The 23,709-nt window shown below is 36.1% G+C and overlaps 2 protein-coding genes across 3 annotated transcripts; both read left to right on the plus strand.

Moving 5' to 3' along the window:
- Window positions 1-6,296: 6,296 nt before the first annotated feature.
- On the plus strand, window positions 6,297-9,770 carry LOC103319607 (transcription factor bHLH145). Its single transcript, XM_016792257.2, has 4 exons — window positions 6,297-6,454; window positions 6,693-7,367; window positions 7,538-7,687; window positions 7,781-9,770. Exon 4 carries the CDS (start codon window positions 7,798-7,800, stop codon window positions 8,890-8,892), a length of 1,095 nt encoding a protein of 364 aa, XP_016647743.2. The 5' UTR covers window positions 6,297-6,454; window positions 6,693-7,367; window positions 7,538-7,687; window positions 7,781-7,797; the 3' UTR covers window positions 8,893-9,770.
- A 1,664-nt stretch (window positions 9,771-11,434) lies between these two features.
- On the plus strand, window positions 11,435-22,428 carry ASG2 (transducin family protein / WD-40 repeat family protein). Of its 2 annotated transcripts, none has more exons than XM_089045362.1 (20): window positions 11,435-11,687; window positions 11,800-11,868; window positions 13,058-13,135; window positions 13,598-13,732; window positions 13,826-13,933; window positions 14,087-14,215; window positions 15,277-15,392; window positions 15,477-15,594; window positions 16,092-16,197; window positions 16,447-16,592; window positions 16,722-16,892; window positions 16,991-17,101; window positions 18,119-18,230; window positions 18,598-18,950; window positions 19,557-19,647; window positions 20,461-20,556; window positions 20,647-20,717; window positions 20,818-20,945; window positions 21,627-21,731; window positions 22,055-22,428. In XM_089045362.1, the coding sequence occupies exons 1-19, from the start codon at window positions 11,616-11,618 to the stop codon at window positions 21,706-21,708; spliced, it is 2,292 nt and encodes a 763-aa protein (XP_088901488.1). In that variant the 5' UTR covers window positions 11,435-11,615; the 3' UTR covers window positions 21,709-21,731; window positions 22,055-22,428. The 2 variants fall into 2 exon arrangements, with proteins under 2 accessions (XP_088901488.1, XP_016647902.2); XM_016792416.2 differs by having other exon boundaries at window positions 11,443-11,687; window positions 21,621-21,731.
- The last annotated feature ends 1,281 nt before the right edge of the window (window positions 22,429-23,709 follow it).

The raw sequence follows: 23,709 nt of genomic DNA on the forward strand, positions 1-23,709 counted from the left end.
GTTCAAATGACTCCTCTTCAATTAATAAAATAGAAAAATTCTCCCTCACTCCAATTGACATTCTTTACATTTTCACATTACACATGCGGTGTAATCTTCCTTCCAATTACAAAAAATGTATAATTTAAGTCATAAGGTCCAAGTTACCCACTAAGATAAAAGCACACTTTTCTTTTGTGTGAATGGGTATTAGCTTAATAGACGATACTTTGAAGGGTCAAAATCATAATTACTGCACTGCTATGGGTGGATAACCTTGACTTAGTGGTCCTAAACTAATTAACACAAAGTAATCCATATATAAAATTGAAACGAAACCCTCATTCGTGGGTGAAAAATGTGAAACATAAGCACCCTAATTATGCCTCTCATCCACTATTTTCAACCTTAGCATAGAAGTAATGTGGAAGCATGAGCTCATTATATATGTGACATTGGTATTGCCCTTATTATTACCTAGAAATGTACGCACGGTTCAATTCATTAGAACTTAATTAGCGGCAATTAGTCCACTACTATAATGTCTTCCCCTTTGTCCCAACAAAAAAGTGTTTTCCACTTACATTGCTCTTATTACATTAACATGAAGCCACAATACATCCGCACTTCAAGAAGTAATCGGGTCGCACGCCTAAGATTGAAAAGATCGGTTTTTCATCATAAGTAGTTAATGTGTTATTTCAAACATATTTTTTTCTTTCATATTTTTTCCAAGATGATTAACGTCATCCACATCCTCTTATGCCGCACATCAATATCATTCTCGACATCGGTTTTGTGAATTGTATTGATTGGAGCGCCAATGCCATAGTGTTACTATTTCTTTTGTTGACTTGCGATGCCTAATGTTCAATGGATGTGCGTAGTGTGTTCGGGTCCAATGATATAGGGCTGGCATGATTAGAAGTTTATAACCATCAATATTTCCTCTTGTTCGATTTTTTTTTTCAAACACCATATAATTGGTGCTACCTCAAAAGGTCCCAACTCTTTCGCTTAATTTCAACTCTATCTTAACTAGTGGGTAGATGAGAAGTTTACCTCTTCAACATCACATCTATAGATTGTGATGCCAAAGTTTCTATTTTCTTGCCATCCAAGGGACATTGGCGTGCAACAAGATATTTCAAACCATTTTTATGTTCAAATTGACCAAAATCTATTTTTCACTAAGTTAGAAAAGGAAAGGTGGGGAAACCGACACACACGGATATCGTAGAGCCTTGAATCCAAGACCACTTGGGAGCACAGATATGATCCTTTAACTTTATATAAAACTCGTTACATCATATTACCAAATTAAGAATATGTACGTAGTTTAGTGGAAATCTAAAACCGAATACTTATATTTTTATATGCTTCTAACAAAAACATATAACTACCCACAAATGCTAAATAATTAGGTCTGATAAATGGCCTCAACCAAAACCAATTATATAAGCACCAAACCTTACATCAGAACCTTAATAATTAGAGGAAGACACTTGAAACTTGCCCATCATAATTCCATATTTTTCTTTCTTTTCATGGAGGCGTGCTTGGTTGCACGTGTTTGATGATGTAAATTTCAAGCCTAACCACACCAACTTAATCAATCGTGCAATCTCGAACAACTACTATATTAACTTCCAAACACACCTAATTAAACAAAGAGATGGAGAGGGTTGACACTACGTAATGGGACATTTTCTTTGGGTAAATTAATAAATAAAGTTAAGGTGGAAAAAAGTCTAAGAAAGTGGGTGGTATGTATGTTGCCATAAAATATGGGAGGAGGGAGAGAGAGGGCATGGATTCCTGCACTTTTTTGCTCTCTTTCCTTTTATTTTGTGGTTTTGTGTTTTTATTTTTATGAAAAGCACGGCATATGAGCTTTTAGTGCGGGCTGGTGGAGAGAGTATTGTTTTAGCTTTCTAAGCGTGGATGTTTTTGTTGGAGATTCCACAACCAAATGGCTCCATGGTCTCATGTCCCACGCTCCCCCACCAAACTCAAATACATGTTAATTAACTTTAATCACAATGGTCTCTCCTAAAGAAATTCTCTCTCCCTCTCTTTTCTATAAATAAAATTATATAAAATTCATGTCAATCACAACGTGATACGTTTCACGTCTCTAATCTTCAGATGTCTGGCTCTATCAACTCTTCCTTTGTTTTTGTTTTTTTTTTCAATAGAAGGTTGTAATATGCAGTACTGTCTATCATATCAAACAATCCAAAATGTTGTATAAGTTAATATCATATATTTGGAAGCTGTTAGGCACTTCAAAAAAAATCATTATGTACTCATCTTTTATAACAACGAAAGCGATAAATTACATGTCTCTCCCCTTATAAAAGAATAACAATTTCTATGAAGTGCATGATAATTTTTTCAAAGTGTCAATAACAACTCTAATGTCTTCAAATAAATTTTGTTGAGAACTGCTCTCGTTTAATGCATCTTGAAAAAGATAATAATTTAATATAAAAAAATTGAAACATGAACATAAAACATTTCAAGATCAAATAAAATGTCCCAATCAAGTGCTTACAGTTTATTTAATTTAAGAATGTGCATCTATCATGCTTGATAGAAGTTGTCCATTGCTTTCACCATGATTGTGAAGGAGCTTGTGCTATATGTGATTTGAAGGCAAGTTAAACCCTAAAAGCATATGCATTTGATTATTTGTTGAAACAAATCATTTATGTCAATCATAAAACCATGTACACCAACATACATCTTTACATTCTTAGCTTAAGAACATATATACTTTATTAGACTGTTAAATCAAGACTAGATTTAAACAAATTGTTGGTCCTTATAAGCTTGGATTTGTTCGTTTTAATTAATTTGTTTATTGTATCTTAATCTGTTAACAATGTCCCATGCGCATCGGCTCCCTCATTTGAGAATATTAACATCCAATTAGACAAAAAGGACCAAAAGTCCCAACGATTTAAAAAGATTATGACAAAATTAGCTCAATAAAGTATATACGAATTTAACGAGTTGATCATATCAGTGTGCCGAACGCTTTCACACAAATTCGATTCCCCCTCCATAAATTTGAAGCAAAGCACATTAACCACATACCAATAATGTATTGTTTTTAGAAAGAAAACATAAAACCGCCGGACTCCACAGAAAATGGAGGGTCCACTAGCTGTGATTTGTACTCAGCCCAAATGCATTACACAGAATCATCCATTCCTTTCTTCTTGGTGGGTAAGCTGCTAAGCTTGAACTTTAGAAACAAAACAAAATAAATAATAATAAAAATTCGTGCTACAAAAGGACTTTAGTCAAGTGGTCAATCCACAACCACCATTCAACAAATTTATTCTTGAAAGATCATAAAGTATAAAATTCTCTGATATTCAAAGTGGCTATGATGATTAAATAACACATAAGACGTGCGGAGGAAAGCAATATTTCTTTTTCTTTTAAAAATAAAAAAAAATAAAAACACTTGTTTTTGAGATGAACATTGAACAAAGAATCCTTGCTTTACATCTCATTTTGTAGTTTGTACAAGGGAGAGTGTTTCAGTGCCACCAAAAGGGTCGACCCAATGAGATTGGGAGGGGAGGAAGAGACTTGATTGGGCGTGGCCATTGTTCCCTCCACTCCAAACAAGAGGGCATGAAAGTATGTATATTATTGCCAATTAAATAAACCCTAAATACATTTATAATTAGGTCCTTTAGATCTTCTTATCTGTGCCTTAAGATCTCTTTCAGCTGATCAAATCATGGGTCTACCTTTTTATTATTATATATTTTTTGGTTTAACCACAGTGGGCACTAGCCACTAGGGTTTAGCTTCTTCTTGCTCCACTTCTTTTTCTTCATACTTTTTTTTAATGCAGGCCCCTGTCTGTGTGGTCTCGTTGTTTAAAGTCTGTCACATATCAAATTAGAATCCTATGATAAATTTTGCAGTTTAATTAAATAAGGGAATTTTTTAAAAAAAATAATAATTATTCTTCACTTGTCTGCCTATGTCGAACCATTTATCTTATTATTAATGTAAGTTATATTTAAAATTATTACTATACTAGTCGCTTTTGGTTTTTTATTTTTGTGTTTTTAATCAATAATTAAGGAAGAGCATCCGACCAAAATAATAATAAAAATTGTGTCCCATGAAAATAGCAATTGTTGAATTTGAGAAGTGTTAAAATCTCAATTGTTGTGAGAAAGAACTCCTCATTTATAAAGAGTCAAGTTTTAGTATCATTTTTTGATGAAAAAAGTTTCGTAGTACTCTTGGAGATGCGCTTGACACAATTACATATAAAAAAAAAAGTGTGAAAAATTACTCTGGACGTGCAATTGAATGTCGTCTTTGGTAGGATAACAACAAAACTATACATCTTTTGAAGCAAAAACATAAAATGATCCTAATTTTGATTTTCCGAAAGAAATACATGCTTTGATTAAATAAATGTGAACCATGTGGTAAATCATAGGGTGATTAAGCTTAATCAAATGCTCCCGACTCTTCACTCTTGGTTTGGGCCAACCAATTGATGGCTACTTTGATGGTTGAGGCACATCAATGAAAAGTATTATTGTACTCTATATGTGGCGGGGTCTAGGCCTATTGGCCTTTTAACCACCCCCTAACCCTAACCCTAACCCTAACACTGAAAGAGGACATTGATGGATAAATAGTAGCAAAGAGAAGAGATGCAATATGTCAGGCGGAGTGTGAGTCTTGGATATCACATTACCCAATCCAGATCAGTGGGACCCCCATAAATGCATCTATAATTCGTGTGTTTGAATGGTCAAGCTCCAAATTATTGGTGTTCATGTAAAACATTGGATGCCATCCTTTTATTATTATTATTAATTTTTTTTAATCTTTATAACCTGTATATACATTTGCCCTAATTTGCCTTTCCTTCTTCTTCCACCATCCCTTTTGCCCTGCCTTGCATCATTTCACCGTTTGTGGCATACTGAAAAGTGAGAGCACCTAATATGTTTCCATTCATGTTACCACCTTAAGTGGTTCTCATGATATCAAGATAAAAGGATGATATTCAACTCGAGTTTATCACTTATAAGGGCAAAAATGTAATAACTTTTATGTATACAAGTTATGCATGAACTGTTGATAGTCGCTAATGTATGAAATCTTAAAGTAAGTACTCTTTTGTTAATTTTAAAATAAGGGACCTAACAATAAAGTGGTAAGTGCTAAAGAATACTTTGTTTTTTAAGGCAAAAATAATGAAAACAATGAAATATAAGTTTTTGGTTGCACAATGAAAAACTGTGGTTGTAAATAACAACTTCTTAATGTGTTTTGTTTTCTTCTATAAAAATTGTCAATACGCGGAATAAAGTTAAGAAAATAGTTTGAGTTGAATTGAAAGTTAGAGAACTAAGTCAATGTGTTCCCACCACAGTAGTGGTGGATTCCCCCTTCCCCATCGCACTCAGGATCGAACTCTAGTAGGATTTATTTCTTCCAATGTAACCAAAAAAAGTTAGAAAACAAAGTGACAAATATGACAAATTTGACGAGGCTTGTTAAAGTTTATTATTGATAAATTATCATAAATAAGGTAAGTTGACAAAGGCAGTATTACATTTCAATTCGATCTCCCTCTTTATACATTAAAATAGTTTGAATATTGCATTATAAAAAATTAAAAAAAACATAAACCATTCATTTGTCATTTGAAATAGGTTTCGAATGCAAATTTTGGAAAGAAATAAGTAAAATCATACCAAGCGAGTTCTAATTTTCTGCTTTCGGTGGTAGGACTATAAGTATAATTCAATTCAAGACCTCCATTTCCAGAATAAGAAAAAAGGGCAAAGTTATACCAAAAATAGCAAGTATGATAAAACCTAACTAATGCTTACCAAAATGATAATGAGAAGGGCAAATACGCGATCATTCTAAATGATACCATAAGGGTATTTTAGGAAATTTAAAGATAGAAAATGATGAGATGCACGAAGAAGAGAAACAAGACACGTGTGCAGTACAGCAGAAGCGTCCCAACACTGAGACGGAAGAAGCCAACCAGAGTTAAGGCCGTGTTTGGTTCGAACCCAACAACGTGGTCAATACGGCCGTTGACTATTTGACCTGACTCAAATGCTAACTCCAGGTGAGGGTGATGATAAAACCACCCACGGTCACGGGGCCACCCCAACACCCTTTATCTATCTTTTGTCGCCAAAAAAAAAAAAATTTAAAAAAACAAAAAGGAAATTGACACCCCCCAACCAGGGACATTTCGGTAAAATTCATTTCTATATAATCTCAGCCTCCGTGCTCTCCCCACGGTTAGTTTTTGACTGTATTTGCATTCCCTACTCTCTCCTCTCTCAGACCCACTTTCCTCTGCTTCTTCTGAAAGCTTCCTGAGTTCTGTAATTCGATCTTGCTCTCTCACGCACGGCTTAACCAATCTTGTTCTCGAATTGGGTTTTCGTACACTGTAAGTTGTCTCTTCAATCTCGTAATTTTTAATGGCGGAATGGTGGATTTGTTCATGTTTTTTTGGATCTCGACTCCCAGTTTGGTTCGCCGGAAAATGAAAAGGGAATTTTTTTCGTGTTAAGAAAACACAAACATTTTGATAAAAATTGAGTTTTGAGCAGGCAAAGCTTGCCTCAGCACAAAACCAAGTGAAATAGCTAGAGAACTGTGCCTGATAGACTGATTTTCCATTGCAGGGGATAGAGGAAGAAGTGGTCGAGATCGATAAATTAGCTTTTGGGTAAGACCAGAACAGCATGCGGTGGTGTCTGAGTCTCTCTGTTGATGTTTTTCGCAAAGTCATCTCTTTGAACCTTTACTGTAGAGTTATTCTGTAATTGTTCTTTTTTACCGAGCTGTGAGCGTTTAATAACAATCCTTCAATTTTCTTAGTCTTTCTTACCTGATAGTTTCCATGGGATCCACTTTCTTCATCGTCGTTCCTTGTTATGTTCGTCAGATTAGTTGAATCAGAAAAATCCGAAACCTTTTGCTGAAGTTCTGTTTCAGTCCATATTCATTTTCTTGTAGTTGGTTAACTTTTGCTTTACATCATCAACCCTTTTCATATTATCTCTCTTTCGGTCTCATTCATCAACCAACCCTGCTTGTTTTGCTGGTTCAGTCTCTCTTTCTTGTCTATCAGTCTGCTCAATCTAGTTTTGGGTTTTGCCGTGTGGTGGAATTGTTGTTGTTTGGAAGACTGTTCTCATTCCCAAAATATTCAAGTGCCGGGAAGTTGTTTAGTTATGGTGTGCCAAGCAGCGAGCCAAACAAGATTTCGGGCTTTGAAACATGAAAATGGGATTGATGGGAGCGCCACCATAATTGTTAGAGTTATAGCATGCTTTCAACCTCTCCAGGATTGCCAGGTTAGTCAAGGATAATTTAATACTTGTTGCCAGTACGTTTAAGAGAGAAGAATCAGATTCACCTGTTTCGTGTTTCGAATTTATCCGTTCATTTTCTGTAGATTCCTTTTTATTTTTTCATGCTTGGCAGTGGTTGATGATGCCTAATATGATTCTTGGGTATTTTCCAGGCTGAATATTTTCGTCATTTGCTCAAACCTGTAACGTAGGAAGATTCTGCGCTTTTGTGTTCAAGTTTAAGCTGGCGTTTTTAGTTTATTTCATTGTTGCTGAAAGAGAGACATAAATCAGCTGTTTCTAGTTGTACATACGTCCTTCTGGTATGTTTTATATTGTCCATTTGATACATCATTATTTATTGTTCTTGGTTTTTTTAATCTTTAAGTTTCTAAAAAAATTTATTTAATTTTTAGGTATTTGTTTTAGTTGGATGGGTGAAGATTTTGGAACGTGGATTCCTCAGCTGCATCTTCGCTGGCAACCTCCCGATCCAAATTCCTTCGGTGCTCCACATGGCTTGGGGCAACAAAACTTCATTTCTGCATATGGTAACCCTGGCCCTAATATGCCTGTGCCAAATGGTACTTCGCCAGCATATGCATCTCCTGAGTTGCCCCATCCACAAATTGGCAGACCAAATGAACCTCACGGTTGGTTCTATTGCTTACCCCGTATCAGACAGGCCTTTGTGCCTGCTGCACACTCTGTTCTCAGAGAGAAACTTTCTGCTTGCCGTTATGAAAGTCCGGGGGACACATTGGTACCCAATGCAGACTCTGTCTGTGAACAAAAGAGACTTCTTGTTAACAATTCGTCAGGGGATCAAACAACTTTTGTCTTTGGTTCTGGGATTGTGAATCCTTTGCTGTGCCGTACTTCTTGGAATCCAAACCAACAAGGGGCTTATTATTTGAACGGGGATGATCCTCAAACTGGAAGAGATTTGAAAAATCTATCAGGAGCAAATTTGACTGATGAGCTGAAAGGAAACGATGAAAGTGGTGCTCAAAGTGAGATGCATGAAGACACAGAAGAACTGAATGCCTTGCTCTACTCAGATGGTGATAGTGATTATACCGAAGAGGACGATGAAGTTACTAGCACAGGTCATTCCCCCAGTACAATGACAGTTCATGATAAGAAAAATTGGTTTGAAGAAAGGACCGAAGAAGTTGCTAGTTCTGCTGGAATGACTAAAAAGCGGAAGCTATTTGATGGAGGTTATGGTGAGGTACCATCCATAATGGACACTGCGAGTTCCATGAAACCCAACCGATCGTTGGAGTTAGAGGATGATGCAGAATCCAGTTGTGCCTGCAACCGAAGTTCTGGGTTCAGAGAAGTGGATTCCTTATCCAGCAACAAGAAGATGAGAAAGGAAAAAATACGTGAAACTGTGAACATTCTGCAGAACATAATTCCTGGCGGCAAGGGGAAGGATGCAATGGTGGTGCTTGACGAAGCCATCCACTATTTAAAGTCATTGAAGCTCAAAGCCAAGGCCTTCGGACTTGATTCTCTCTGAGTTCGGATATGTCCGTTCCAGCGTTGTTTCTAGTGGGCACTTTACTCTGTCATTCTCAAGTATTGTTGATTAGTAATTGTTAACGTGATTATTGAAAATAAGTCCGGTGTACATGAGTTGCTTGTGGATATGGTCTGACATAAGAGGTTCCAGCTAAGGTGTGGTTAAATTTGTAGCAGCAAGTGGAGAGGAAGAAGAGCTTGAATCCCTCCGAAGAGTATTTCCTCAATGATTGGAGTGGGAAATCAGCAGAGAGTTTTGGTTTTGTGATATTTTCTCTCAAAACCAAGGGAAGAAGAAAAGAGAGTGCTTTACATTATGCCCCAATAAAGGGAGGTGAATGATTTCTTTTAGGTTTAAGAGAAAGTGACATCCGCACCTGGGCATGGGGTGGATTGAAAGACTTTGTTTATTCTGAAGAGGGGCCCCAAGAAAGAGAAGAGTGCACGCCCCTTGGGTTGTTTTTGGGTCCCAAACTTCACTTTCTTCACACTTTTTTTGTTTACTTGTCATGTTCATCTTGTGTAGGGTTTCTCTCTTCTTTTTTACTTTATCTGATTTACAAGTTTGCACGAGCAAGAGAAGGCCTTCTCCACTCCATCATGCAACTTGCCAAAAGGGGCCCCAATTCCATCTCCAAAACCAACCATTTTATGCAAATTCAATTCAAGACAGCTATGTGAACAGAGGCAGCCAAAAAACAAATATGGAAATTTCACTGTATTGGCACTATTATTTGAAGATTTTACTGTGATTATCCTAAGGGTTTTGGTTGATGTAAATTTATGTTGGTTGGTGTTATTTGTTGTCCTGATGTATATGTACTTACGTCGCATGCACGCATTTATGATATTGAGATAGCGATGTGTTTGTGTGGATTCCTTTAGGGTTTTGTTTTGTTCAAATTATGTTGTTGCAGAACTCCTTTAAAATTGTAGATGATGGATGTGATGTGATGCTGTTTTGATGGTGAAGGGACCACTGAGTTTTGCATTATTAGTGAGAGGAAAATATATGTGCATGAAGGGCACGGGTGCGGGTGGGAGGAATAATGTAAAATAACCCTATGATGTAACACATGTATAATCTTAACTCTTACTTCAAATCAAAATGGCTAACAAGCAGCATCAAATAATTATGTAAAGCTGTTACAAAGATGGGCATTTGTTTCTTGAAATGCAAAGATGTTGTGTTTAATATCAATAATCATCTGCACAAAATTAACTGGCTGATAAATCACAAGTGAAATTTCTTATTTGATGTTAAATAAAAAAAATTAAGTGGTGAAGGTTACATGAATAGATAATCACACTTGGACTCATTTACTTCACTGGTAGACTAGCGAAGTGTTTACAACGTCCATTGAAACGTCCACTAAAAGAGTGACGTGCTAACAAGAAGCTGCTCTCTCTTTTTTTTTCCGGTAAATTAAATGCTTTCAGTGAAAGACGATGGTTAATCTGTTCTTGGTTTTGAAAATACTTGAGTGGCAAGAAATTAGCGTAGATAAAATAAGTGATGAGATTGGGAATGTGAGCATATCTCGGTATAAGGAACAAATAGAGCAGAAAAACCCCAAAGAAGTACAAAACTCCAATGTTTGGGTAGTGTGTTGCAACAGTACGGAGAAAGTGTGTACATAAGATGGGTCAATAAGAAATCATTTCCCTCAAACCACATGCCAACCTGTATGGCATCATCCGACTTGTCTGATCCGTGAAGATATTTTATCTTAAAGCCACAAAAGCCCAACGTATAAATGTAAGCAAAATTTGATATATACTCTCAATATGTTGGCCACGATGACTACTAAATGTGTAATTTTATGTAAATTTGACAAATAAAGTATTTGAACTCTAGTTTTCTCCAATATCTCAAACTTAATAAAGCTTATTCGTCATTTTTGATTGACTCATATGCCTATATCAATGTAGTATCCTGCAATTATATGATGTTTATTATCATGCAAATGTGATTACAAAAGAAAATATAAGTTGCATGATATATCACTAATATTTGCTGATGATGATTCGGGCTTTGAAAAGACCCAGATAATTCAAATATCCGTCATGAGTTTTTCGTGTGCTTTTTTGAGCCCTCGCCGAACATCTGGGCTTCTAATTGTGCAGCGCGAAAGAAAGCTCCAAAAGTATCAAATGTTTAAGCCCAAACATGGTAAAATTCTGGCTATACAGTGCTGGCCCAAGCCTCGTCGTTTGGTCCATAAAACAGCACTTTTAGAAAACGACATACCGCTGGCCCACTTAGAGGTAACAAACAATACATGACGATATAGTAGGTCCCGAATGCAGAACCTAAGTCAAGCGCCAAGTTTCAGCCATATCAATCACCGCCCAAAAAAGAAGATCAACGGCGCTTGAACACAACGCAAACGTATCACAGCCGTCGAGCTTCCTAGAAGGTGGAAAATGCGCGCTCCCAGACGACACGATCACACTATAAGTTTTTTACACAAATAATAAAAATAAAATAAATCGTGATTGCGTCCTTGTGAAAAATATATATTAGAAACTGTAAAATGAATAAAATTAAATCAAACAATTTTCAGGAAAAAGCCGAGTGTTCGTGTTCCTTAAAAGATTGGACAAATTGAATAAAAAGCTGTGGAAGAAGAATCGAGAAGCGCTTCTTCTGCAAGTAGCTGACTGAGATTATCGGACCCTACACGATCGCGTTTCGGTTTCGGCTTTTTTCTCTCATCAATGGAGGGTGTGCCTTTTCACGACGGTAACATCCACGACTTGATTGAGAGCCGATACGTCGACGTTCGCAACGTATATTTCCTCTCTCTCTCGCGTTCGCGTTTGGAATTGTGGTTGCTTAAGCTTTCGCAATTCGCTTGTGTTTTTTGTTTGTGATGCGATGAATAATTTTTGGTGTGTGTAGAATGGCAATCACAGCTTGCAGATGCACTCGTCGTTGGTTCGAAGGCTTTCTCAGGAAAGAGAATTGGAGGTTGGCTTCAATTTTGTTTATTTATGCCATGTTATAGCTATGCACCATTTCAATTCGCTTCCAGCTAATATTATTCTGCCAAAGACTCAAAAAATTTCAGTACATGTGAATTTTTGTGTGAAGTAGAGAGTGTGGTAATCTAAGGCAATTGAAATGTGTTAATGGTAAGTATTCACAGAATGTTGTAATATTTTACTGGTAATTCTCATTGTTACCACCAAATACACGAATGATGTAATTTTATTGCCTATAGGCAGAGTTGAGAGATCGGTCAGTCGTGTGTTCTTAGTTTTGCACTTTTGCTTTTAAAAAAGGAAAGAAAAAAAAAAGCGAAGTAACATACTGGTTCTTCAGCTGTTATTTGTGGATTTACAGTTAGAGAAAACATGGTTCCACTGAAAACTAGTTCTCAATGAATGCTAGTGTTCATTGGTGAGTTAAACTATTGTAAATCCACTCAATTTCAAATATTATCAAATTGTTTCTTAGGAATTTTTTAGAGACAAGACTGAATTAAGTAGCTAGTTGGGCAAACACCGCCTCAATTGTACTCAACTTAAGAGATTCACTCTCAGGATGAGTTGGAGACTGTAATGACACTTCCAAGGCATCTGGGTGAACTTCTTGTGGTGTTTGGGGGACAACTGCCAATTAAACTTCTGCATTTGGGGCTTGCCGTGGTCATTATTTATGAGTTCCTACAATTTGGGGAACCTAGATGTCTTACTGGGGTTCATCATATCACGTTGTTCAGAGAGGCACTTTTTCAACCTGAGGAGAAAGATATCTGTGCTGTAAATGTCCTAAACAGATAAAAGTAGTGTATAGATTGTAGAGTGTCTTATTGGTGAAACTTCATTCTTGACATATACGTACAACTACAATGGTGCAAATCTTATTTGGTGCTTAAGTTCTTTGGTACATCAAACTAGTATGATTTCTAATCTTAAGCTTCCGGTGGGCAGTTGTGGTTAGGATATATGAAATTTTGGCTGTGTATACTAATTTTAGTGAGTATTTCTTAATTCACCTTTTGAGTATATTTCTGAATTTTTCTTTGGACATGTGCCATGGAAAAAATTCCATTGAGTCGGAAAACAAAAGCGGTTGCTTATCTATAATTGTCATTTAATGACTCTCTCTCTCTCTCTCTCTCTCTCTCTCTCTCTCTCTCTCTCTCTCTCTACAGGGGCATCAGGGTTGTGTCAATTCTATCGCTTGGAATTCTAGAGGTTCACTATTGATATCTGGATCAGATGACACACGGGTATGTTAATTACTTGATTTCATATTGTTACTCATAACATTTCCTAAGTGACATATTGGTAGCACAAAATAGAGGATACTGGTATGGTGTGTGAAGTATTATTGTACATAGTTAAGGATGCAGAATACTTCCTAGTTTCATCCTATTGGCTTGGATATATGTGTTAATATGCTTCGGAACTAAAATCTGACGGGTCGTATATTTCTTCATCGAAAACTATTTTCTCATTGCATTAGATTGCTCTTTATGTGGCTATCTCTTCATGGATAAGGAAATATGGATGAGATATATGGTGCTTAGCAGAAGTTAAGTCTTCTTTTACATTGGAATGATCTTTTGTTGTTGAGGTCAAAAACTCGGTAATGCTTCTTAAAGGGCTAGTGAAGATGGAACCTTGGGACATGTTTTTGTACATGTTTTGCAACATGAAAATGTTATTAATGCCTCCACAATACTCTGCAGATAAATATCTGGAGCTATGCTAGTCGGAAGCTTTTGCATTCTATAGAGACTGGGCACTGTGCGAACATATTTTGTACAAAATTTGTCCCTGAAACTTCTGATGAGCTTGTGGTCTCCGGAGCTGGAGATGCAGAAGTAATGTTTGGATATTTATAAATTGCAAATGTTGAATGCTTTTTGCTGACAGTTAAATACTGATTATAAGTTAACTTGCTTATCTTTCTGCAGGTTCGATTATTTAATTTGTCTCATTTGAGTGGGAGAGGAACTGATGATAATGCTATCGCTCCATCAGCTCTGTATCAATGCCATACTAGAAGAGTTAAAAAGTTAGCTGTAAGATTCCAGCATATAGAAAAACTTGATGTTAAATTTGTTTATGGTAGTTATATTGGCATGGAAAGAAAGTTAATGCATTGTTGGGTTGTTCATTGTTTTATGAATATTTACCTTGCTTATACTTGCTAGGGTCTCACAGTTTCATTGCAGGTTGAAGTTGGAAATCCCAATGTAGTATGGAGTGCAAGTGAAGATGGAACTTTGAGACAGCATGACTTTCGAGAGGGAACTTCATGCCCTCCTGCTGGATCCACCCATCAAGAATGTCGAAATGTTTTAGTAAGCACTTATGTTAATTAGACTTTTTTATGTTCATCTTTGTTTATATGAAAACATCAAATTTCCTTGGTAGAGGATTTTAGCTGTCCTGCTAAATAAAGGCTTTAGCAACTGGTTTAGCTAGGCATTTTTGTAGACTTGTTGATCTCTTTGTATTTCTGCAATATCTCATAATTTGGCATGCATATTTGCCAAATTTTCTATTGAATACACACACATGCATATTTTACCTTTTCACACATGAGAAGCATGTTGGAGATGCTCCCTTCTATCTAGTTATAAAATTAGATGGAATTCTAGAGTGGGTTAGGGATGTTAAATTAAAATAGTGGTTTTATTTTAATTTTTAATTTTTTATAATTAAATGTAGTGCCATTTTTGTGTGGAAAAGATAATCTAATAGCAAGTTAGTATATAAAGTGGGAACGAAAGATGAAGGAAACGAGAGAAAACTAAAACCTAATTTCATATTTTCGATACACGGAAGTAGCTATCTTTAGTCTTCACCAGGCACCGGAATGGGTTCTTAGATGTGAAATCTTTCTTTTAATCATGATGCGATTTCTCAAGTGTGGCATGTCCACGATTGACTGATAATATGCTTAGGTTGATTAAGGAACTACCAATTAAATCTTTTATCTCAGTGAATATTTGCTTTCTTCTTTCTATACTCTCAAAATGTATCAATAATACAATTGTGAATTTACATGCAAAGCCTATATCGAGGAATCTTATTTGGGGCAAGTGTGAGTCAAAGAGCCCAATTAGTAGGCAACAGCTTGATCCTTTACACAGTAGGCTCTCTTGTGGGTTCATTGCTTTATTCACTGTCTGATTCTCCAGTTAGTTTCTGTAGTTTTGATTTTTGTGAGCTCTGCCTAAAATATTAATTGTAGTTCAGCACTTTGTAACTAGGGAGCTTTGTCTGTTGCTTTAAAAAAATTCAGCAAAGTTACTTGCGTAGGTTTGTTTTGGAGCCAGAAACTTTAGGTGCTTTGCATTTGCCTCTCTGCCATAATTACTGGGAAATCATTGGTTTCACATATAGTTCTTAATGGCAGCTTGACTTGCGGTGTGGAGCAAAGAAGTCACTGGCAGATCCTCCGAAACAAACTTTTGCTTTGAAATCTTGTGATATCAGTTCCACTAGGCCTCATTTGCTCCTAGTTGGTGGAAGGTATTTACTTGCTGTGTCAATGACGTTATGTACTTTCTTGCTGCTCTTCAATTTCAGCTGATTTCTCGTTGTGAATATTTGCAGTGATGCGTTTGCGCGCTTATATGATAGAAGGATGCTACCGCCACTGACATCCTGTCGGAAAAGGACAACGCCGCCACCTTGTGTTAACTATTTCTGTCCAATGCACCTCTCTGATCGTGTTAGTTCAAAGTTCTTAATTAGCAAACTGCTTTCTGTCATTATAAAAACCTCCAATGTTGTTTTTTTTTTGGGGGGGTAAAATATATGAGGGTTGTGCTTATGTCCTGCTATTTGATTAAACTTTTGGATGTTTAGTACTTTTTCAATATATTATAGTAGTTTAAGTCAACGGTGTTGCAGTGTTTAGCAGAAAATTTAATCTTGAAGTCTTGCTTAGGCTTCGTTGGAGGGTGATTGCCACATCTTTCTCTCAACCCCAAAAACATGGGGACTCTTTCAGTTATTATGGTTATGACTTATTTTTATCTTTTTAAAGGAAATTTTTTTTTCTTCATGTTATCCTAATCTTCTTCCCCTCATATCCAACCTGTTTTAGGAAGGGGAACAAGAAATGGTCAACGGAAGTTTTGGATGTTTATTAGTATGTTTGAGCTGAAGTAATTTAACAATTAGTTTATCAAATATATTTTGAAGAAAGGTGTCTTCTTTTTTCAGGGACGTGCAAGCATGCATTTGACTCATGTTGCATTTAGTCCAGATGGAGAAGAGGTTCTACTTAGTTATAGTGGGGAGCATGTATATTTGATGAATGTAAATCATGGTATGTTAATTAGCCTTGATTCTTATTCTGCTAATGCAGTTGAATGGTGTGATTTACGGATGTAGTTTATAGGATCAAAATTGCTTAATTTATCATTGATTCAGATGCAGATTCAATTTATGCTTGGACTATTTGTGACAACAAGCGCTTTTTAGATATCACTTTCTGCTTTGTCAATTTTCTTTCCATCTGGTTGTATCATATTAATAATGTCCAGCTAACAATTTTGATTGGTTTTGCAATTTCCAGCTAGTGGGAGTGCTGTGCAGTATACTTCTGGAGATGTTTCGAAGTTAATGAGCCTCACTCCTATACTCAGTGGGGTAGAACTGCATCAACCAGCATCCAAGATCTTCACAAATGGTGTTCCTAAAAGGGGCAATGTCACTGCTAGGGTGTGGATCTTTTCTTGTTTAGTTATACTTGTATCCTTGTCATTTTTATATAGGCTTTGCCAAAAAGAATTGGTTATAGCTGGTGTTTCTTTGTTAACCCTTTTTGGCTATCTAATATAGTTGTTTCAGCTTGCAAAGTGCAGGAAACTAATTGAAATTGCGGATAAATCCTTGGAGGAGGGGGCAGAGTATTTTTATGGTATTGAGGCGTGCAATGAGGTGTTGGATGGATGTGGTTGTGATATTGGGCTTAAACTGAAGCATGATTGTTTATGTATTCGTGCCGCATTGTTGCTCAAGGTTCTCTTGATAATTTGCGAAATTACTTGGTTGGGAACATTATTCATTAGTTTGATATTTTCCTTTATTTAATTATTTTTTCCTTTTTCTTTTCCCAGCGCAAGTGGAAAAATGATGTTCATATGGCCATAAGAGATTGTTATAATGCTCGGAGAATCGATAGCTCCTCTTTCAGAGCTCATTACTATATGTCTGAAGCTTTATCACAGGTAAATTTGTGGTGCTTACTGCAGTTGAGTGTATGAATTTGGTTAGCCATCGTGTTGCAGTCGCCAAATGTTGTGACCAATCCAGCCACTTAAGTTAACATTGCCTTTGCAGTCATCCTGGTTTTCCCAATTGGCCAATTTACTGGAATGTTTTATTTGTTTTCTTTTTGTAGGTCTAAAGTCATTATGACATTTTACAAATTATTTCATGTAGCTACATCTAAATTAAGTCTTCTGTAGGCCAGCATGGTTTGAGCTCAAGAGAACCAATATTTTTCTAAGTGAATAGGTGTTACCTAAGATGCAATAGAACATTTTGCTTTGAGAATCTATTCCTTCTCCCATCTGGTCATGATTTCCTTGTCATCCCTGAGCTGAGATCATAGATCTGATAGTTTCAAAAAATTTGGACTTGCACTCAATTGTTCTTGTTAGATTATGTGTCACGTAATAAATTATGTGCCCCAAATATGCTTTGACCCAATTGCAATTTCCTAATTATTTTCTCAAACTCCTCTTGTTCACAGACCTTCCGCAAAAGCAAGGGTTTACTTGACAAACCTACATTCTCAGACTAAACAATTTATTATAATTTTCGTCCAGAAAAAAAAAAAAAAGGGTTGAAGAACTTAATTTGAAAATTAGGAGTATTCACAGCTTTGATGCTATAAAGACAGTAGCACATTCTCTGTGTTATGGGTTCCAGAAAGTAATGTGTAGAGATGTAAAGCTGTTATAAAGTTTTCACACCAATGCCTCATAGGTCCTGTCATGGCTCAGTCACCATAGAATGACACACACGATATTTGGTGCTTTTTTGGCTTGGATTTATAAATTACTTATGGATTTAGCTTAGACCATCCATTTCTGTTGTTGTCTTGAGGGCCTAGATTTTTAGCCTATAATGTTTAGGAACTATTTGTTAGTTTATGGCTGAAAAAGGAAACTGTGATGAGGTTGAACCTGTATTTGTGTTTGTTAAGCAATTTTTGGTTGGTAATTGATATTTCCTTGCAGTTGGCTAAACATAAAGAAGCTCTAGACTTTGCTATCGCAGCCCAATCTTTGGCTCCATCAAATTCTGAAGTAGCAGACCGATTGGAGCATGTAAAAAGGGATCTTGCTGCAGGTTTGTGACTTTCAGTGTCTTGGTACATTCCTTCATTTCCCAGATAGATTGTCAATTGATCAGCCTCTAATAGCTGTCCCGAAAGTTGATTATGTTTTGCCTTATGTTTCGCCTTTTATCCATTACCGTAGTACTGGTTTGACCTTTATAAGCAGGCTAGAGCTAAAACATTTTGCCTTTATAAGTTGATTATGTTTTGCCTTTTTATCCACTACAGTAGTACATTCTTTCTATTGTTGCTGTCTTTTTAAATAACTAGGGTAGCATACTGGAGTGTCAATTGTATTTCTTAATAAGTCATTATATTTATGATATCTTTATATTAATTCTTTGTCACAAGATTCTAACTCTGTAGTTTCATGGCCAGCTGAATCTGAAAGAAATGGTAAGCCAAATGATGGAGCACCCAGGTCTGAACCTCGAGGTGGAAGAGTACTGTCACTGAGTGACATACTTTATCGATCGGAGGGTAATAGTGATGCTTCACAAGATGGTCCAAGATCTGAGAGAGAAGATTCTGATTATGATGAGGAAGTGGAGGTTGACTTTGAAACGTCGATATCAGGTGATGAAGAGCATGACGTCGAGCCCAATATACTACAAGGAAGTTTAAACCTGAGAATTCATCGAAGAAGTGATTCTGCTAGAGAAGTAGGTGGTTCAAACGGCTCATGTGGATCCCCTTCTTCGTCATCTCAAAATGAAAGGCTGCTATATCAGGTTGCTTTCATTCTTATGATGTAAAGTTCTGGTGCTTTCAAAGTGATAACATGTAGTGCTGCCTTTTAGTCACCTTTGGACATGCCTGAACATATATGCAATTGTGCTAATTTTTTCTTTAAGCCTCATTTTAGGTATTGATTTTGTAGTCACAGATTCTTTTCTGCCCTTTTTTTCATGAGAAGTCTTCATATGCCCTTAATTGAAGGATGCAAGAAGAAAATTGGTATTTTTAGGCTTAGGCACAAGGATAGAAATCAGTTTAGAGGAGTTTAATTATATATTTAACTTTATTTATATAACTTACAGTCTATTTCAGGATACGTTGGATATTTTAATATTATGAGGTTGCCTATATAAAGATTGTAGTTGAACTTGTCATTAGTTTACTTTTACTTCTATTTCATTTTCTTCTGTTCTTTTTCTGTTCTGCATCACCCTTTGCTTAGAACAGTCCATTTTTCGCATGCCAAGTTCTTTTGTAAATTGCCTTTACTTTTGCAGGATTGCCTCAAAGTTAAATCCTCTTGTTTTCTTCTGTAACATCATTAAAATGATTTCTTCAATTTAATACATGTTTATTTTCTTTTTAAATTTATATTGCAGCCTGAGGCAGTTATTGATATGAAACAGAGATATGTTGGCCATTGTAATGTTGGAACTGACATAAAACAGGCCAGCTTTCTTGGCCAGAGAGGTACTTGTTTTTGGTGTTGCTCTTCATTGCATAAGGATACAATGCAAGTTGAGTCTTGATCATATTAGTTCTGAGTCATTCTTGGTATTGAATGTTACTATTAAATGTGCGCAATTTACATTTTTTTGTGAAATGTTAACCTCTGTCGTAGTGTGTGGTTACTTCCTTTAGATGAATCTACATAGCAGAGATACCTCAATGCCTCGTCATAAAAGTGCTACATGACATCCTAAAATATATTTTTGGTGTCTTGGATCTGATCACTAGGTGGAGACATGACATTGATGATTTTGTCAGTGTCATTGTTGTTGCTTGACAGGGTGGTTTGTAGGTCTCAAGTATTAAGGTGTTAATGTAGAGCCCAACCCTTAACATCTGTTTTTCAAAAGTGGATCTTGTAGTCCCTGCATGATATGTTGTGGATCTCTTAGTCTTCGCTTGATTGGTCTCCTCATGCATGTCAGGGATATTACCTTCAGTTTAATGTAGAAAGATTGGTAGTTAGCCATGAGCTGATGTTAGAAATCTTTCTGGTTTGTCTGTTGAGCATAGATGGCTTTTTCGTGTAATTTATCTTTCATTATTGAATAAAAGTTTCTGTTTCCAATCAAAATAATTAAATAAATAAATAAAATTGAATCAATGTAATGGTGCTTATGTTTATTATTTTAGTGAAACATCCATTGTGGATTTACCTTTGTACTAATGAGTTATATCATTTATCTCATGTATAAGAACGAGTTTGAGTTTGCAGGAAACCGGTAGTAACTATAAATATTTTGTGGTCATTTTCTTATCTGTATTGATTTGCAGGCGAATATATCACTAGTGGAAGTGATGATGGCAGATGGTTTATCTGGGAGAAGCGAACTGGTAGACTGATAAAAATGCTTCAAGGAGATGAAGCTGGTAATGTTTTCCCCTGTGACGGAAAATAATGGGACTACTGACTTCCTATAGTAGTTTCATTGAGTAACACTTTTTCATGCCTCTCTGCAGTTGTGAACTGTGTACAGTGCCATCCATTTGATTGTGTTGTGGCAACTAGTGGAATTGACAACACAATAAAAGTGGGTATTATTAAATCAGCCCTTTTCTTTTTCTTTTGGGGTGGTCTGCAGCTGGCAATTATGAAATCATATCTGAATTTTCTGTGGTTCATTATTCTAGATATGGACACCAAGTGCCTCAGTCCCATCTATTGTTGCTGGTGGATCCGCAGGGCCAGAAACTGCTGACATTTTGGTAGCGATGGAAGCCAATCAGCGCAGATTAACTCATAATCGTGAAACTATCCTGTAAGGCTTATAAAATTCCCAAGTCTATGTGATTATCCCATTTGTTACAAAGAAAAAGTGCTTTTTATAAGTATGTTGCATAAAATATTTTTGAACAAAACTAAACATTTTCGTGCTTTTGTGTGATTTCTTTAATTTTGTTTGGAGCATTGATGAATTAACACACACACACACACACACACATACATTTGATCAGCCATGCTCAACCACATCCCAACTAACTAGGTCAGTGGTATCTAGTGATAGCTTCCAAATTGCTTTATTGGAGTTATACAACGTTTCTAACCGTGTACATTCCCGAACTGTATTTTCTGCCATCCCACGACCTCAGTCGTCTCCTCCTCTGCCACTAATAGAATGTTTCACAGGAAATTGTTGCCAGCCAGACCTTTCACTCTCTTTGCTCTGAATTCAAGCCCATGTTCTTGCTGAGTGCTCTGGTTTCCCATTCAAACCTGAAATTCCCAAACTTAATCTCAACATGTATAAGACGTGCTTCAAACTGTGAGATTAATACAAACATGTCCTGGGAGAAAAATGAATCCACAATTGTGCACATGGAATTTTAGATCTTTTAACTAGTCTAATCCAAAGTTTCATTTCAGATTATATGTGTTGTTGCCCATGGTGTTGAAATCCTCTCTTTCATCCAATGACTAATGCCATTTATGTTAGGTACAGCCGTTCTGAAATTCTGGAGCATTTTCGTATACATGAGTTTGCTGAAGGAAGCTTGCACCCATTTGAGTGCGCTCAAAGCTGACATGATCTAACCGAAGCATGGAGGTAATGATCATGTCTGAATCCTTCCTCAAATTCCTTTAGGCTCCATTTGTTAAATTATGAAAATTACTTATAGCCATTTTGTGTGTAAAATATAGGACAAGCTTTCATAACTTGCCTCAACTTTACCAATTGTGTTTGAGGATTTTGGTTATATGTGATTGAGATTAAAGTGGTCTACTGGGAAATCTCTACTGGGAAATCTCATTGCTTAGGTTTTTTGCCAATAACAAAACTAGTTTGCACGTTGGAGGATGAGGTTATGGATTTTTTAACAAGAAGCATGTGATTCTGGCTCTGATTTTTTTGGTTCTCTGTTATTGCAGATAAATTACGATCAATTGTAAACAGGGCAATCAGGTTTATGTTCTCTGTGGTGCCAGAAGTTGATCGATCTGGGTCAACTGTTATTGCTGGTGGCAGAAATCTTGCAGGACATATAAAGTCTTATGGGCTTCCGTAAATATGTCGAAAAGAGAGGTGTTATTATCCAGTTTTCAACCGTAAAGTTTTATCCAATATAATTTGTTGTTATCCCGTCCAATTTGCCTTGCTGATATATTGTTCAGAACATCACTGTGTATAGTTGAGAATGCTCTTCATTTTGTTTATCGTTTTTTGTTTTTTCGTGTACAAAGTAAGAAAGGGAAAACTCCTCATGTCTTATGAGCTAATATATATTTGATGCTTATGAGGGAAAGTCACGAGTAATGTTGCTTTTTTTTTCTTTTCCAAAAACATTTTATGTGAATAATAGAGCTATTAATCATTTATCTCTTCTTTATAGAGCAAATATCAAAACCAATCACCACAGTACCAGACAACTTATGAGAGATCGGAAATTTCAACCCTAGTTCTGATTCATTGCCCCGTTGTTCCAAACTTTAGAGAAAAAAGAGTTAAAATAGTAAAGGTACTTGCAGCCCAAGTGGTTAAGAGTATTTGCGCTTACATTTGAGGTACTTCCTCCCTCAATATCGCTGGTATAAAATGAAAAAGTAAAAGAAAAATATGAAGCAGAAGAACGAATGGCAATTTAACATCGATGTTGGATACCTTTTGCTGGATTTGGTGGTTGTAGTTTATGCACCTACAGCTGTCTAGTGTTCCTACGTTGTCACTTTGAATTGAATAATGGTGGTTTGTGTAATGTAAATGCATTTCATTATTGTAATGCCTATGGTTTTGACTGCAAAACCCTAAAATCATGTTTTAGATACTCCCGAGTAATATTGTCGGCCAAACATGTTTTAATTACAACGACTGTGAACAAACCAAGGACAGAGTATTGTGCTGGTAGTAGCACGATACTTCTTCCATCACCAGCCACCAAATAGGATTAGTTTATAATTTGAGTCCCTATATTGGATTGTGAATCTCCCTTATTATTACATGTCTTCACTCACTCTTGACGTCTTACTTGGCCATGAGGTCACTTCACTTCCAAATTAACCATGTGACGAATGCTAGTTACATTTATCTTTTTATCTTCCCCTTCAACACTCTCTCATTCTGTTCTCATCATTTTTATCATAACGTTTATATTTTCGACCAGCATTTAAAACTCATCTGTGCAACAAATCAGTCAAATCAAAAACTCATTCATTCGTTTAGTAAACATTGAATTATTGCAATATTAATAAAATGATTAAACATTTTCATTTTGGTTGAGCTTTTACATGAATCACCTTTCAAAGATGAGTTCGAAGCCGAAGGAGAGAAATATTTTTAAAAGAAGCCAAAACGGACAAAAATGCCTTTATTTATTTTTTGATTTCTTAAGGAATCTTTTACATTTGCGTGTCTTTGATTTGAAAGTTAAGAAGTTTTTCTGTCTTTTTAAGAAAAGTTTTAGTTTTTTCCAAAAGTGAAAAAATTTTTTTTGTGACTAAAACCTAAATGTACTATATTTTCGGGTACTGTATTTTTATATGAAGACTGATTCATGACAATCATCAGATATGATTTGCCAGGGCATAGT

The sequence above is a fragment of the Prunus mume genome, linkage group LG2, assembly GCF_029339155.1.
Source record: "Prunus mume cultivar Tortuosa linkage group LG2, ASM2933915v1, whole genome shotgun sequence".
Lineage (NCBI taxonomy): Eukaryota > Viridiplantae > Streptophyta > Magnoliopsida > Rosales > Rosaceae > Prunus > Prunus mume.

Bases quoted from the DNA above. Each gene is read 5' to 3' on its own strand.
- ASG2 (XM_016792416.2), top strand. From the start codon at position 11,616: ATGGAGGGTGTGCCTTTTCACGACGGTAACATCCACGACTTGATTGAG. The intron at 16,893-16,990 runs GTTCTCTTGATA...TTCTTTTCCCAG, and splicing joins GTGCCGCATTGTTGCTCAAG to CGCAAGTGGAAAAATGATGT. The intron at 18,951-19,556 runs GTTGCTTTCATT...TTTATATTGCAG, and splicing joins ATGAAAGGCTGCTATATCAG to CCTGAGGCAGTTATTGATAT.
- LOC103319607 (XM_016792257.2), top strand. From the start codon at position 7,798: ATGGGTGAAGATTTTGGAACGTGGATTCCTCAGCTGCATCTTCGCTGG.